The following is a 17,198-nucleotide window of genomic DNA, read 5'->3' as shown; positions in this document are numbered from 1 at the left end:
GCCACCATTCTCATAGCAGGAGAAAGCTCTTTGAGCATTACATTTGCTCTCGGGAAAGCTAGGGAAGCACCTGTCCAGCATGAGAAGAACAAAGTGTCATATGAAATTCATACAGCAGGAATATAATGCCTTCCTCTTCAGCTTTCTCTCCTGTGTCTGACCCCAGCTTGCCCTAAACGGGACTCTGCAGTCTAGGGCAGGCAGCCGGAGGCGTGGTACGAGCGTGGCTCGTTCGAATGGCAGCAGCTGGTTGACACAGCGGTGCTGCCAAGAGCAGTGACCTCCTGGGCCTCAGGCAAGGGGCATCCATCTAGCACTCTCGGCCTCTCGTTCATGTTTTTGTTTCCCCGTGCAGCACATATGTCCTCTGAAGGCTGCTGGGTCCTGCCTCCCGTTTCACTGCCTGCTTTTATCATACCTAGCAGTCACTGTGGCAAGCTCCAGATAGCTCAAGGACAGAACATAGAAACCATGAGTCCCTCCATTGCCAAAGCCAATCTCTTCTGGTGTGAAGGCATTTGAATAAATACTGCAATTACCTGTTTCTGAAGGTAGTGCTCTGGAATGCAGGTAGAGAAAAGCTGCCTGCCTTTTTTTTTTTTTTTTTTTTTTTTAAAGCAGTAAGAACTGATGGGAAATAGTCAGGATGGAAAGAAGGTTTTCAGGAACCACCTTGGACAAAATCTTCTTCCTACCGTCTCTCTGGTTTGTAAAGCGAGTTGAAAATAAATTGTATGTGTGGTCTCCTGTCCATGATATCTCAGCAGCTTCCCAGCAAAAGCTAGCACCATTAGTAATTTCTGAAATGAACTCTTGTCTGTATACTTTCTTCAGGCATACCAGTTCAGTATAGCTGGTTTTGAGCTGTTTTATCTTCTGTGATGCAGTCCAATCAGGAATTTAAGCCTCTACAAGCATTTTTTGTAACACCTGTATCACCTTGAGTTGAGAACTCATGGCTTCTGAAGGGTTTTTGTGGCTCCCATACCAGACTGTATGACAAGACTCAGCATTTGGGCTGTGTGAAAGCTTCTGGGTAACCAGAGTCCCCAGATGGGCGAGGATGTGGCTCAGCAGGGACTGCAGATGCAGGCTGGGGGCTCTTCTGCACACCCAGTCAGGTGCTATCACCTGTCATCACTGGCCACTCCTATGCACTGCTCCCAGAATTGCTCTTGCCTTCATCTCAGGTGTGTATCTGTAGCTCCCGGCCATCGACATAAATGGTGTTTGTGTGAAGCATCCAAAAGGCAGGTCTCTCCTGCTATGCTGGTTCATATACTCCACCCCAGTGGCTCAGACCTCCAGTCCCTAATACTGCAAACAGCTGATCGCTTCAGTGAGGCTCTTTGCAAAGTTAGAGGCAAGGTAGGATGAGAACATCGTTGGAATTCTTCTGGAAGGGATTTGGCAGCCTGATTAGAAAAGAAGTCTGAGCCCAGTGTCAGCTTTGCAACACTTGATTCAGAGCAGTTTAAATGTTGTAAAGAACCCCAGGGGAAAGAGGTGCCTTTCTCAGCTTAGCCACAAATTTACTTCCAAACTGGAATCTTACGCTTTGTTGTAAAAGGTTTTTTAGAGGTAAGTCTTCTGGATCAACTCAGTTGTTTAGACAGAACCTGAAGAACACGTGCTGTTGCTAACCCAAAGAGGGCACTGTGTGCACGCAAAACCCACAGCATGAATGTGCTCTCCTTGTGCAACATCATCCGCAGCAAAAATCACTGACAAATTTGTTTAGTGGGGCTTTAAGACGTTTGGAGGAGGCGTCTTTAAGACTAGGTTTAGAAAGTACTTGGAATCTTAAAATCTTAAAATGGTCTAGTGTTTTGTATCCAGTGCTGCTGCAGATGTTAATTGGCTCTAACAAGTCACCGTTATGCAAAGGCCAGCATAAGGAAAGACAAACACTCCCCAGAAGTACGTCTTCCTCTATCTCTTGAATCTTTGGGTGTGATTTCTTTCCTGGCACACCAAAACTGGGGCTGACTCTGTGGGGTTCATGCCTCAGTAACACAGTGGTTGGATGTTATCACAAGCTACAGGGGCTTGAGGGAAGAGAAGGGTGGCGATATGGTTAAAGCATGGGGACAGGAGTAGTGCTTCCAGTTACGTTTCCTTTATTGCTACTGGTTGACTTTACCTTTTTATGGACTGGCAGAGATCCAAGATAAAATCATGTATTGCACTAGTGCCTTGCAGCCGAGGCACAAGATGTTACTGTGTGAGGTGCTGTTGTCATCTTGCTCACAGTGAAGGTCAGCATTCTGGGCATCCACATTTTCTCTGGCTTGAACCAGGACCGAAGCCTTTGCTACTCTCCCAGTTGGTGCAGCTGACTTGTGTCCAAGCTCCCTGGGGAAGTTGCCTTCTGGAATGGACTGGCTGTACCCATGTGGAACAGCAATAGGTATAGATCTCTTCTGCACCCTCTGTTACCCGTGGTCAGAAAACACACAGGGATTTGACCTTGGTGATTTTTTTTTTTTCTTCTATTGAAATCTGCAGGAATGAAACGATGGTGTCATAGCCATGTAGGGTGTGGTATTTATACTGTGACATCCAGGGGCATGAGTGTATGCCTGCTTTGGGAGATGGTGTAAAGATGCACATGAAGGGGGACAACTGAAGGCATGAAGCTTGCTGGACAACTCCAATGCTGGCTACAGGCAGAGAAGGTCAAGTTTGGTGCTATCTGCCTCCACGTTGTCTAGCTGGGAATGCACTTGCCTCTGCTGGAGGAACTTAGTCAACTGAGTGCAGAAGAGAACTGGAAGTGAGTTAGCATGTACACTGTGGAGGATGAGGGGAACATGGCTTGAGGATGAGCCAAACTTGTGATGCAGACATGTGGCACAGCCCTGCGGGTCAAACAGACAGTGCTTCCTTGTCCCATGGCTCCCTGTGGTTTTCTGCCCCATCGGCAGTGGATAGCTGAGGGCTCTCATTCCCACTGTTCGGGATGTGCTGCAGAGCCAAATGCCTATGAGGAATACCACTTCTCAGTGCAGAATGGGATGTTAAGGTGAAGCTCCTGTAAAGAATTCAGCCCTTTGAGTGTGGCAAGTGCATGGGATTGCCCTTCTCCCAGACAATGTCCCTGAGCCCTGCCTCTTCCTTCTCTATCATGTCTCTTGTCCTTGGGCTGTCTCCCTTGTCTGCCTCTCCCTTCCCCAGTGGGAAATAAGGCAGCACCTACCATAGTATCCTCTGCTTCTGCTTGGGGACAGGTGCTGTGGTTATCAGGAAGCAGAGCCTCTGCCCCTCTGTGCCTTCTCTTGTTCGAAATGCTGCCTGCATCTTGAATTTCAGGTAGTTGAGTTCCAGCTGGCTCTGGTCTTCTGCCCAAGAGGTGGCTTGGCAAGGCTTCTGCTCACTTGCTCTTGGCAGGCTGAGAGGGCATTTGGGATCACATTTAGTAACTCATTTGATATCTGGTAACCTGTTGAGATGTGGCAGCACAGTCCTGGGTGACTCTGAATCCATGACCCGTGTCAAAGCCGTGGTCCCACCCACTGCCTGCCCAAAGGGGAAAACATTGCGCCTCTGGCTGACCCTCCATCCTGGCAGGATCATGGATGTGTGTGGGCAGAAGTTAGAGCAGAGGAAATGGATCTGCTGCTTCGAGAGTGTGATTGCTCTCATCTATCTGGCCTCCCCCAGAGAATGTGACCACTGCCTGGAAGCCAACAGCAAGGAGCTGAGAAGCTCACAGGCTGTGGTGGGAGGTGCTGGTGAAGGAGCTCGTCCGGTGGTCCAGGCGGGCGGGCGAGTGTCGGCGAGGAGTGCGGGCTGTCTCTACCATCGCTCCTCTGCAGCGGGGCTGTGGAGTTTGGCAGAGTGCTCTTGGAGGCTGGTGAGCTGGACGTCTGCCTGAGAGGGACAGCAGTCTCTGCGTGCGCTCCCCTCACTGCAGAACGGGGTGGTGGAGAGCCTGGCTCTGCTCAGGGCTGCCCTGGCTCTAGAGAACACCGGGGTTCCTCTTTCTGAGCAAAACCTCCTGGAGGATATGATGGCTGCCTGAGACCTGGCCCAGTACTTTACCTCCTTCCGCAGTAACATGCTCCTCCAGGCAGCTGCACGGCTGGAGCAGCCAAAGGTGTGGGGGCTGCTGCTCCCCCCCGCGCGTCCGACGACCTGAGCGAGAGGCAGCAGAAGCCTCGGCACAGCCCCGTGTCAGCTTGTCTCGCCGAGCACTGGGCACTGCACGGGCTGGAGCGTCGGCCCAGTTCCTGGCTCTGCTGTGCTCTGCAGGCAGGCTGCCCTCTGACGAGATGGGCTAATCCTGCCCACACCGGTGGGCACGGGCTGTGAGCGCACCCATAGCCCTGGGGATCCCTTGCAGCTCCCTCCTGCCTGCTCACACTGCAGCGTGTGGGGGGACATGATCTCCCGGCAGGCAGTGACTGATTACCATGTTTCTCAGTTTTGCCTGAGCACTCCACACCGGGGAGAGGAGTCCAGGAGTCTTCCCCTGCCCTGAAAATCAGGCTTGACACCTATTTGGGGGTTTAGGTGGGATAGTAAATGGAGGCCAGTGGTTAGGGTAGAAACTCCCAGCTTGGGATTCAGCTGTTTAAGCAGTGACTTTCTTCTGAGCTGTTCAGGGCTGGAGCCAGCAGCTGAGAGAAATCCACATCACAGAAGGAAAAAGGCTCTCAAATGCAGATGCAATTTATTGTTTTTATGTATTCTTACCATACTAGAGCTACAGCAAGAGGGGAGAAAAGAGGCAGCAGGTTTCAGAGGTAGGGGACACAGCAGCAGTACTGAAGCAGGAGCTGAAAGTGTTCTCCTGGAGCTGGGACAAATCTCTAACCCCAGGGCTTGGGCAAAGGGGGTCCAGGCATCTGATGTCACAAGTGCAAGGGGCAGGGAGGAGGCTGCTCTTTGGATCCGCTGATCTAATTGTATTGCCTACCCCAAAGGGCGGCAGACATCCCAACAGCTACTGTCACCTCACTCAGGGCTGTCCTGCTGCTTCCTTTCTAGAGCTGTAGCCACAAGCAGCCTGACAAAGGGGTAAATCAGAGCAGCAAAGTATGGAAGAGTGCACTGTGTAAATGGGCACTCCCTAGCATGCACAGGGAACAAATGCAATCAAGCTGCAATCTCTGCACCAAGCCCCCACTGCCATAGTTTGGCTTTGCCAGAGAGAAGTCCTTGCCATGTCCATGAGGATCAGTGGAAGATGTTTCCCAGGGAGAAAGGAAGAAAGAGCAGGTGAGCATGGGGCCTTGAAGCATGAGTTTTCCAGGGCAGCAGCTGAAGGGAGAGTAGGGTCATGCTGACTTCATGACACTGTTGACCCAGGGAAGGTAAGGAGCAATGTGTGTGTAGAAACCGGGCCAATTGTTATGCCTATAGGAGAAGATGCCATAGGCTTTGTTGTTGCAGACAAGTGGATCCCCAGCATCACCCTGTAAAATGGAGGAGGAGAGAGATCAGGGTTGATTTATGTGGTGTCCCCAGGAAGAGAGTGCATTTGCAAAGAACAGGGAGACTGCAAATACCAGGACAGAGCTTCCCCAGGAGAAGCTTGGACTCGCAACGGATGCTGTTGGCTCTGGGTCCAAAAGGGACCATTGGCAGTTTTGCCTGGGACCCAGCACAACTACAGCCGGGCAAATGCTGAAGCTTAAAGCATCGTTTCATTTCTGCCCTTCTGCTGGCTGCAGAGCACTACGAAGTGCACTCAGACCAGCTGTGAGACTTCGGGCGAGCCCCTCTTTGGCCATGCTGTTGTCCTGTTGTTCTGTTGCAGACTCCTCGGTCCTCTGCTGTGGGAAGACAAGGATCCCCTTATCCCTTTGCTTCACTCAGGGTGAGCACAAGCATGATGCCTGCAGTCAGCAGGAATGCTGCTGCTCCTTGGAGAGTCTGATCCTTGGAGATCAAGACCCAGGGCGCCTCTTGTGCCAGGACAGCAAGAGAGAGGGATGCTGGTGAGGAAGCATGGACTGATGCAGGGGAGGAGAGAGTGAGGGGACAACAAGAAGCAATTTTAGACAGTACCTTTTCAGTGAAGTTCTTTAGCCCAGATCAGGTTTGTGCCCAGCACCTGGCTGAAACCTCCCCTGCAGCTTTCTACTCCCCAAGTCAGAAACTGACCTTTTCAGGTACCCCAGCAGATCCACTGCGGCCACAAATCAAGTTGTCAGCAAGCCCAGGGTAGTGGCTGAGGCAGTCCCTTTGTTTGATGATGGTGACGGTGGCTTCGCGTAACGTGGCAGCAGGTGTTTTGTAGCCCCAGCCGGCTATGCTGCACGCAGTCCCACCAGGGACTTTTGATTTTTCAAAGGAAATGGTCCTAACGTAGCTGTTGCTGGTGGCATTGCCTTTCAGCTGGCAAAGGGGACAGGAAATACAGAAATAAATGCTTGGTCTGTAAATGCTTTGTGACGAAGGCTGTCCCTTCCCGCTCCAGGGTTACAGCTCAGCCCTGCACGTCAGGCAGATGGGACCATGCAGCTGCTCCAGGCAGGTAGTTACCTTCAGCAAGAGGATGTCATTTCCCTTCTTAGGACTCATGAAGTCTGGGTGGCAGTGATACTCTTGGACTTCAAATGTTTGCCAGCTTTCCTCTCTCCTCTGGATTGTGTGGGCTCCAAGGATGACAGTTAGAGGCTTGTGTCTGGTAAAATGAAGCGCAGTATATGTCATTAGCTTTCTCCTGTCTTCCATGGTAACACTGAGGCTCATCTCCCAGGGACATGGCCAGGAGAGACTGTCTGGGCTTTAAAGAGGAATGGTACGAGCAACGAGCTCTGCCAATAAATCTACCCAGCCAAGGGGCAGAGCAAGTTCCTGTCTGACAGACCAGAGCTCGCTCTGCGAGGGTTACTTTACCTCTGGATCTCGAGCTGAATGGATTTGGTCCAGTGCTGCTGCTGTGTACTAAGATGTGTGGACTGTTGGTCCAGGCTTCGCAGGCCCATGGAAGTCCATGGCACCAAGGAGGGATTTCTAAATCAGGACCCTGCTCTGGGCCAACGTATCTTTATTGGCCTCTACATCATCTGCAGAAGGGGCTGCCTGGAGGGCAGGGGAGGACACCCTGGGTACAGGTAGGAGTCCCTCTCAATCTAGCAGGTGGGGCTTGGGCATCTGGGCTCCTGGGTTCTGCTGATCCTCCTTTCTGCTGCTCAGATGTGGGGACTGGCCCTGAGCCTGGGTTACTGGCACCGGGGCAAAGCTGTCAGGCCTGAGGAGTGTAGTAGCTACGCCCAGAGTTACGCACACCTAGAAAAGCCCTCTGGCATGTCCATGCCCCAGTTTCTTCAGCTGGAGGGATGGAAGAGAGCTGGGCCAGCAGCTTGCTCATAAGAGATTATTAATTCTGATATCAGTCTTAGAGGTCTGTGGCAGAAAGGGGAAAGCCTGACACCAGCAATCCCTGCTATGCCAGCAGGTCAGTGACAGCAGGGGAAGAAGCCAGTCTGGCTTCTCATTGTTGATGTCTGGGAAGAATAAAATGAGTCATGGAGGGGGAATAACAAAATAAAGGTAAGTATCTGAACGTGAGCTGGGGAGGGACGTGGGGAAGGATGGCTCAAGGGAGAGCTGCAGACACAGCCCTGCTGTTGCAGTGGTAGCCCCCACAGCCTTGCCCTGCCCCAGCAGTGCAGCCTGTACTCCCTGCTAGGGAAGAGTTTGGCCACAGCCATGAAGGAAGCAACTCAGACTGTTAGACCTCCATCTAGATGGTACCCGGATCATGGCAGTGCGACAATCTTGTTGTGCCAGGTGCTGTATGAACATAGCAAAAACTTACACGAAGCACTGAGCCGCTGTCATCACCCAGTTCGGGGCCACTAGGAAACCTCCGCAGAAATGGTTGTCCTTTCCTTGCAGATAGGCCACGTAGGGTGTGGAGTGGGTCTTGGCTTCACCTCCTCCCTCCATCCGATTCCTGGAATAATCTGCAATGGATGGGACTGAGGATGAGGGGATCGGAGGACACAGGGCGCAGGATGCGCTGTCTGGGACTCTTCTTTCCCCAGCCCTCTCCTCGCCTCCAGGCTGCTCTACTTACTGGCTTTGGCGGGGGGGCATGTCACCAGCAGGAGGGAGAGCAGGAGTTTCTGCAGGTGCTTCATCATACCGTCCTTGGCTTCAGTGGATCCCTTGGAGGTGAGGCTGCAGCTGGGGTCTCTTCCTGCTCCCAGCTAGGTTTTATAGCCTGAGACTAGACTCCAGGAAACCACAGAAGTCAGACTCATCTGATTAATCTATCTGCAAATTGCATGCCTCAGCGATCTGAGAGGGGAATTCAGTCAGCCTTAGCCTTGGGCATCAACCCACCTTCATCTTGGGCCTGATCTGGGGTATCTGACGTCCTTCTAAACCCAGAGCCAATTTTAACCCATTGCCTTTGAACTGGAAGCTGCAGGGAGCATACCTACCCTCATCACTGCCTGCCAGTGTGCTTTTCCCTTGTGGCACGTATTTGTTCTTTTGCACTTGCAAACTCTTGATTTTTATCATGAGCCCTGCAAGAACAAGATTTCTTTCACTCAATGTACCAGTTCCAAAGACTGTGCAGTGGCAGTTGAGGACCCTTCTGCTCTTTCTCTGTAGGTGTGGTCCTGGCTAACTGGTGTGAGTGCATCTATAACACCACACTGGCCGTGGCTATGCAAGAGCAAGAAGTTGTTATGGCAGCTTCAGGAGCGTGGCCCACAGCAGCGTGACTGTTGCTGTTGACACGAGGTCTCTGTTCTGCACCAGCTGCTGACTTAGGGCTCTGATTTGTGCAGCAAAAGACACGATTTTATGTGTTTCTTTCCAGATGTAATTGTTCACCATTAAATTGGGGAGTTTGCTGTCTCACACCAGCCAGTGTGAGAGGAGACAAGAAGACTCTTCCTTGACCCTGGGTGAGGAGCTCACTTTCCTTCTGACGCATCGAGGGTGGATGGAGACAGAGATACAGCTTTGGGATTCTGCGCCTTCACTAGCCAGAGATAACCCAACGACAAGTCTCCTTGGAGCTGGTCTTGTTCCTCTGGGACGGGTCATGTCCAAGGGTGTCGCAGTCAGTGCTGACCCCACCCTGGCAGGCAGAGATTTTTAGATGCCAAACAAGTGCCAAGGTGCCTTTCCACAGTGCATAGTGGGGATCCGTCTTCCCTGGACCAGGCCCTGCGGCAGCTGAACACGGTCCCCCCAGCCCTGGCCCCCAGGATGTCCCTTTGCTCCCCAATGGCACCAGTGCACAGGCTCCAGTGATAGGCGGAAGGTGGGCATGTTTGTGAGACGTTCCTGCCTTTGGCTGTGATGAACTGGGGCTTGCTGCCCTCACTGACCTGGCTGCCAGTAAATTTGCTTTCCCATCTGCCCCCCCCCATGCCACAGGGCAAAACACATTTTTAAGCTAAAAGATGCCATTCTCGTGCAAAGACTGCAGCAGCTGGAGCTTCAAGGAAAACCCTGCCGTGACAAAGATTTGTACTACTCAGATAAGCAGTTGCAGCAGATTTCCAGGCTGATAGGCAGCTGTTAGCAGAAGCCCAAACCATGGACGCTTCTGTTTCCCCAGAGTGGCATGGGTGCTGAAGTCAAAGGTGACGTAGTTTCCCCTCATCCCTGGCAAGAACAGGGAGAACATAAGAGCAGACACCCAGGGCTGGACTTCAGGCCATCTCCTCCCTCTCACAGAGGTGGCTAGTGGGAGCCTTGGAAAGACTATGAGAACAGGGCAAACATCCCGTTCCCTTGAATTGCACACAGTTTCTGTATGTTTAAAATTTGCCACTGGGTTTCCCCGATGCAAACCTGTCTGATCTCTTCTGGAACTTGCACAGACATCTGTCATCCTGCACCAGGGAGTTCTGCAGCTCACTTATTTACCAGTGCCCTGTCTCTACCCCTTGTCATCCTCCTCCAGGGAAGTGTCTAGTACTCTCCTGTCTGTATATGAGAGATGCCATCAGAAACTAGCTGGAATAAATGAGACTAGGGCTTAGAGTTTAGGCCATGGAAGGAGAGGCTGGTGCAAGTCATTCAGACTCTAGTGCAGCGGCTGTCTGAAAATGGTGCTAGAACATCCTTTGTGGGGAGAAGCAGCTCACCTCTGAGCATCACTCATCTGAGGGGAGAGTCAGAGGCCCTTTTGGTTTTGTGCAACTGCTAGAACAGTCTCTGCTCATGCTGTGCTGCTGGGGCTGGGCTTGCCCTCCTGAGAGGGACAGAAACATGCCAAGAAGCTTCAAGGCAGACAGCTCCAGCTAGGACTCACCTTTGCCTTCTCCAGGGAAAGAGTCGGGCTCTCCCACTATAGTTGGCATGGGAGGAAAGGAGGAAGTGGCATGGGGTCAGGTACTTTTGCAAACCCACGTCCTTTATCAACCCTTTCAGTACAATCCTTTCAGAGACTGTATCAACACCTCTACCCAGGACATCACGTTGCTGTTCAGGAGATGCAGGACTGTGGCTGCTGGAGGATGGCAGAGGCAAAGACTGGAAGCACTGGTATGCAACAGCTGGGACTTGGAGTACGTCTCCTCTCTGGGATCCTACAGCCTTGTCCCTGGGATCTCAGCTGCCACTGTGCCCAAGGCGGGTCAGAAACAGCACAGTCCACAAAAAGTCTGGCTCCTTTCACCTGCTGGACCCTCTTACAGCTCAAACAGCTGAAAAAATTAGCCTGGTTTCCCCCGTGACCCGGTCTGCTGTTTTGGCTGCCCTGTGTCCTAGGGTGCAACATCACCCAGGCAGGAGGTCCCTGCGGAGGGGACAGTCATTACTTTGCAGGGAATGGCAGCTTTTGACCCCTGGTACCTGCTGACACACCACATCCTGGCTGTCAGCTGCTCCCAGGAAGGTGGTGACGTTGCTGGACTTGGTGAATGGAGTGTGTGCACATTGCTTTTCCCAGCCCATTTCTACCTGGGCAGTTTCTCTGCCTGCAACACGCTCACCCCCATGACCCCAGGAAGGACAACTGTAGCTCTTGTCCTCCAAGTCTGCCAGCAATTCCTTGGGTGCAGAGGTATGACTGCCTCTGTCCCAAGAGGCTGACCTCTCTCTTTCACCAGCTAGACTCTCCCTCCCTTCTTCATGGGGCAAGATGCAAGAAAGAAGACACACTCCGGGAAATGCAGCTTTGAGTTTACTGTGGGTATTTTAAGTGCAGCAGGGTTCAAGCAGGGACAGGGTTATCTCTGAAGGAAACGGGGCCTCTTTCTGGTGCCATCTAAGACAATCCCTGCTTCTGTCAGGGTGATTTAACATGGCCCTGAACTGGCTGCCTGAGATGGGCAGGGAAGGGGACAGCCAGCAACCTCAGAGCAGAAAGAAGGGGACCTTCGTGCACACTGGTCAGGTCACTCAGGTTCCCAAGGAGAGAGGAGGGAGCCAAGCCTTCAGCAGGGGCAGGAAGGAAACCAGTAGAGTCTCCAGGGTTGCACCAACGCCGGAATGAGTGCTACTGCTGCTACTTCTTCAGGGTTTTTTTGATCCAGGGCAGATAGTTGGAGATGCGGGCGTAGACACCAGGTGGGGTGTCATACCCGAAGGAAACGATGCCTTGTGCCACCTTATTGCATACCAGGGGCCCACCAGAATCTCCCTGAGGACAGATGAGAGACTGGTTTTAGAGGCCTCTTCCCTGTGGGAATATGTTTCACCTTGGTCCCTCCCTGCCCAGGCTCTGCTCCTGCCCCACACGCCCACTGAGCTGGAGGCGCTGTCCAGAGCAGGTGAGCCGGGGCTCTACCCCTGGAACTGCACAGGGACCGTGGTGTCAGGGCATCCAGAGAGCTAGTCCATGTGGGACCCACAAATCAAGTACTTGCCACCTCTCCTGGGAGCCAGCTAGGTCTGTGCCAGCAGCAGCCCCTGCTACCAGAGAGCCTGCCTGCCCTGCGGCCAAGCCCCCAGCCCGTCGGCAGCCCATACCTGGCTGGAATCCCTGAGCTCGTGGAAGCTGCCAGCACAGACCATGCCGGTGTTGAGATGTGGATAGAAGCGGATGCATTTCCTGCGGCTGTAGATGGAGACTTTGGTTTCAAAGAGCTTGTTGGTCACCTGGTCGTCATCGATCAGGCCCCACCCAGCTATGCTGCACTTGGTGCCCGTGGGGAGGTCGCTGCTGGTCTTGGGCAGTGGAATGGTCTTGACGTAGTCATTGAGAGTGGCCTTTGCTGTCAGCTGGGAGAAAGCAAGGTTTTTGGAGAAAGCTGTGAGCAGAACAGCTGAAGGACACTTTGTGCGCAGAGGTAGGGGAGGTCTGGCAGGACATAGAGCACTGTAAGTGCTGGTGAGCTGCTGTGAATGGGGCATGTGGCTCCAAGCCCTGCCCACGGTTCCCTCCCAGGTCTCTCCCATTCCTGCCTGTTTCCAGCACTCATGGGCAGAAGCAGCTGATGGTTTGCAGAAGGAGCTAACAGCAAGGATGTGCTCTGCCCAGACCCTGCTAGACCCACAGCCCCACTCGACCCTCCGATCCACTGCCCGCTGCAGGACTGCCTTGCCTTGAGCAGCATGATGTCATTAGACGTGGTGCTGGGGTCGTATTCAGGGTGCTGGTGGTAACTGAGAACTCCCCGGACCTGCTGGGTCGTTTCTGGTTCGTGGATGTTGTGAGCCCCCAGGATGACCGTGGTATTCCTGGCCATGGCAGCAGAGGGGAGAGGGGAAAAACAGGTTGGGTCTCACCCACGTCCCTCCCCTTTTGCAGGCAGGTGGAGAGAGCTGCTCAGCACAGGAGGAAGAGGAACCTACTCCAAAATTACTCCTGTGATGGACCTCATAGGTTAGGGGAGGAAGAAGGGGATAAAGCCCCTGTATGAAATACTCACCCCAGGCAGTGTGCGGCTGTCATCACCCAGTCAGGGGCCACCAGGAAGCCTCCGCAGGCAAACGCATCTGTCTTCAGGTATGCCATGTAAGGGTGGGAGTGGGGTTGAGCCTCATGGCCGCCCACAATCTGACCCCGAAGAGCACCTGAAAGATACCCCACCACAGGATGAGCCAGTGGCTGCTGAGGTCAGAGCCCAGACCAGCAGCCTCACGCACAGCAGTTTGCGGCGCCCCAGCTTACTGGCATTGGCCCATGGGCAGGAAAGCAGGAGCAGCAGGGCCAGCAGTGGCTTGGGTTGGCACATCTCTTCTCACAGCAAGACACTCCTTCCAAGATGCGTGGAAGTCTGAGTCTCCTAGTGCCCAAGGGCTGGTTTTATACTCTGGGACCAGCTGTACCCAGCAGCCAGGAAACCATGTGTGATACCCTGATTGTGCTAATCAGAGCAGTGCTGCATCCCTGCAGGTCTATCTGCATCTCTGCTGCCCCAGCCGGCTCACATGCCCCACATGCCCTGAGGCTGTGATTTATGAGTGATAGAGCAGGACAGAAAGGCCAGGGCAGAGAGAGCGTGGTATGCCACAGTCCCAAAGCCTCAGGGATGCTGACTGGGAGAGGTGTCCTAGGGTAATTTTGAGGTGTGATTTAGCATTTCTCCCACAGTTTGACTGCAGGGCTGGTCACATCCACCTGCTTCAAAGCCTGGTGTCTTCGCACTCTGGCAATCAGGCTCTCTTATACTGTAACTTCAGTAGCTCATGCCACTTGCTCCTGGGGGTGGTCAGGTCACTTCATGCTTTGTTGGCGAGTGCGATGACTGCAGATGCACTTTCCCCTCTATGGTTTCCCCTCTGCAGCTCGTCTGGCCACTGGCACATCTGTTTAAATGGACCAGGGGAAGCCTTCATCTACCCCGCTCTGGATTCTCTGCTCTCCCTTCCCTGACCTGAGTTACCTGCAAACTACGCTGCAATTGCTGTCTTCACTTTGCCCCTAGCAACATGTGATTTGCTTAAGTGCTAAACTGAGCACCAATCCTGCTGCATTTGTCTCTTCGTAACCTTGTGGTCCTGAACAGAAACCACCACTGGGCTGTCCCCGGTGACCCTGTTTCAAAGAGGTGACCAAATCTTTGTGTCAAGGGCACGGACCTGGGGCTCAGGACACCTGTGTTCTTCCTATTCCTGGCTCTCACACTGCCTTAGCTGGTGGCTGTCTGCTCTTTCCCTCTGATCTTTGGGCCTCCAATTGCCTAAGTATGGTTTGTGATGGCAGCTGAGACTGTCCTTTGTATGAAGAGCTGCCTGACTCTCTGGCTGTAAGCTCAGAGGGAGCTGTGCTATACAGTCCTGTGCTGTTTAAAGTTGTCCTTTCTGTTCACACTTCCTAGCCCTTATCTACCTTAATTTTCCCCACTGCCCCGTTGTCCCCAGTTTGCTGCATTGTTTCTCGCTCCCTGGGGCTTGTTGCGTGCCCGCAGCAAAGTGTAAAGCTATTAGGGTTGATGCTGTGTGAAGTGTCTGATCTGCTCAGGAGGGATTGCATCCTGGAAGGGTATCTTTTCCGTGCTCACAGACTTTCAACAACTCTTGACTCTGCTCCAGCACGAGAGCATGTGAGGGTCTGGGGACAGCCACAGCAGAGAGGGGCCACAGAGGAGGCAGCAGCGTGCCGCACTGGAGCCATGAGGCCTCTCTGCTACCAGAAGGACAAAAGCTGTCATGAGAGCGCAGCCAGGTTCTGCACTGCTCCCGCACCCAGCCTCATCCCTCCTATTTTGAGTGTTGGTCAAGATTAAACCTTCCCTCAGACGTCCTCCAGAAATTTCCTCTGAGCCCTGACGTCCAGCCCTTTCCCTTGCTTTGCCCCATTGGCACCAAAGTCTGGCTCGGGGGCAAACCAGCAGGCAAGTGCCTGGCCACGGCCACCACTCCTCCCCAGAGGCTGTGCTTATGTGACAAGAGGGACAGAGCCCAGGAAATGTGGAAGTGCCACTGGCTTGTGTGAACACTTGCAAGGTAGGGCAGGGAGGCCTGTGCCCAGCATGCCAGTTGCTAAAGCTGGAGCAGTGCCCTCCTCTCCTCTCATGCCCAGTGAAGCTGTGGGCAGTTGCTAGCTGTTCTTAAGCAAAGCAGCTGCTCCAAAACATATTCCTCTACTGTGCAGATGAACAATTTGCTATTGAAAGGATGGGGAGAACTGGGGAGGTAGGGGGTAATACTGCCTTTTAATCCCTGGTTCACCTAGGCAGGAATCCTCCCAGAAGCTCTGTCTGAGGTCACTGCAGGTTCTCTGCAGGTATCTGGTTTAAATAAACTAATCTGGGCTTGTAACTGCAGCCAGGAACTGATGAAAATCTGCAGTCAGGAACTGTGAAAAAACACATTAGACAAAGGCAAGAGAACAACTAGCACACGGAGGCTTCAGTGCTGCACCCTTCTCCCCCCACCCCGCCCCACTCTACCTGAATTCTTGGTCCTGCTATGGGAGATTTTTCTGCTCAAAGACCCTGTTTGTGTGCCCATTCCATGGGGCACTTTCTGCCAACACTCCTCAGGGCCCTGCACGTCACTTGAAGAAAATTAGGCTTCCTTTAATCCTAAATCACCATCTCTGGAGCAGTCTCTGGTTACCAATCCTAAGGCAGGTCTGTGAGAAGTAGTTTAAACTGTCCAAAATCTGATACCAGCTTTGCTTCCTGCTGAGTGTGATTTCAGGTTAAAAAGCACAGACAGCTCCAAGGCTCCATCAAAGGATAATGGATCAGGGGGAAGACCTGTCCTAAAAACCCATTTGGCAAGCAGTGAGGGTGCTGCTTCATGGCAGACATGCCCTGCAAGGGCAGTGCTGCCAGGCCTGGCACAAGCACAGCGCTTAGGTGCTGTCATCACCTCTGTCTGCAGCGTGCCCGGCGAGCTGGTGCTGGGCTGATTTTGCCATCTTGGATAAGGTGACCTCCGGCACCCTGCTCACAGGTTAGAGAAGCACAACATTTCCAGCCCTTCCTCCCCTGTCCGCTTGGGACAGTTCTCACTGTTCTCAGCCAGGGCTGGAAGCTGGGGGACTCTGGGCAAGCTGACAGCGGGGTACCCGTGCTGGGGGCACACGGGCAAGCTGACAGGGCAAGTGTTCCAGGAGGGAGGGAGTGGGGCTGCGCTGCCAGTTAGTCTGCATTGCTGGGAGGAAGGCATCTGAGGGGGAGCTGCGGTATGAGAATGGAAAACCCCTGAGACAGTTCCTGGAAATAAAATCAAAGTATGTGTGTAGGTATAAACAAGCCAACAGATAAATAAGTGCCTCTCTTACTGCCCAGAGCAGTCTCCAGCATGTCAGAAGAGCCAGTGGGCTCGTAGCAGGGCTGTATGAACACGGGCAGAGAGGTCTGGGAGCAGGGGCTAACCTGCATGCTAGTCCTTGGGCATTGGGGCTTTTGTTTGATTAAAACCTTACTCCCAAACCCAGGGCTCCCACTGTGCTCTGATCCCTAGTTTCTCTCTGTGAGCAGCAGCTCTCTCCACGAGTCTGTATCCTGCAGTAACCTTGTGCAAAGGTCTTGCTTTCTCCTTGATCCCAGTGGTGCTGAGCTGAAGGCTCCGAGCTCAGATGCCCAGGGCCATTTGAATTTACTTCTTGCTCTGTTAACAGACGGTGGGTCAGTACCAGAGCCAGGCTATGCTGCAGACAGGAGAAACCAGACAGCAGTTCTCTGTCCCAAACTGCTTAGTATTCTTATGTATAACAGGCATAGAGGAAAAACAGCAGCTGGAGGAAGTGATGCACATGATGGTAAGCAGCAGAGTTTGGGATAAATTTGTGTTCTCCAGTCACAGTGCAGCAGCCCCAGCCCTGCTGCCAGTAAACGCATTGCCCCTGCCCCAGCCAGGCAGCACTAACCACAGGGGGGTATGTCCTTCCTCTACAGTGGTCAGGTTAGGTTTCAAACTAGGCGATTTCCTCCCTGTGGTGCTTGGCACCACACCCCTGCCAGCTCCCCCTTGCGCAGGCATCACCCTGCTGTTTACGCTGAGCCCTCCCTGCCCCATTTCCTGGGTGAGGACTGGTTCCTCCCTGCCATCCCTGCACGAACATGGGAAGAAACAGCTCTCAGCTCTGAGCCTGTGGGGACAGGTCTGGCCTTGAGCTAGGCCCAGCCCCAGAGGGTGCAAAACAACCTTGATGAGCTCACATGAGGGATTTTATGGGTCCCCAGGCAAGAGGCTCCAGTCAGGTCTCTGGAGCAGCCTCGTGGCCTTGGTCATGCCATGGCTGGCCATGCCACACTGAGTGGGGGTAGTGGGAGCACTGTGCAACTCCCTCCTGGGGATGTGGCTGCTCACTGGAGACATGGTTACAGGGCAGAAGATGCTGGGGGAAAGCTGAGCTTTTCCCAGGT

General features: G+C 53.2%; 1 protein-coding gene and 1 pseudogene across 1 annotated transcript; both read right to left on the bottom strand.

Moving 5' to 3' along the window:
* Positions 1–4,660: 4,660 nt before the first annotated feature.
* LOC141916323 (granzyme E-like) lies at positions 4,661–8,222 on the bottom strand (annotated as a pseudogene).
* A 2,874-nt stretch (positions 8,223–11,096) lies between these two features.
* LOC141916313 (mast cell protease 1A-like) lies at positions 11,097–13,138 on the bottom strand. The gene is made up of 5 exons (XM_074808679.1): positions 13,046–13,138; positions 12,804–12,948; positions 12,477–12,612; positions 11,902–12,153; positions 11,097–11,572 (listed from the first exon to the last, which is right to left on the bottom strand). The coding sequence occupies exons 1-5, from the start codon at positions 13,107–13,109 to the stop codon at positions 11,438–11,440; spliced, it is 732 nt and encodes a 243-aa protein (XP_074664780.1). The 5' UTR covers positions 13,110–13,138; the 3' UTR covers positions 11,097–11,437.
* Positions 13,139–17,198: the final 4,060 nt, after the last annotated feature.

This window comes from Strix aluco, chromosome 29, assembly GCF_031877795.1.
Source record: "Strix aluco isolate bStrAlu1 chromosome 29, bStrAlu1.hap1, whole genome shotgun sequence".
NCBI lineage: Eukaryota > Metazoa > Chordata > Aves > Strigiformes > Strigidae > Strix > Strix aluco.
Note: the sequence above shows the minus strand (reverse complement) of the source record. Positions and strands in the feature narration are given on the sequence as shown.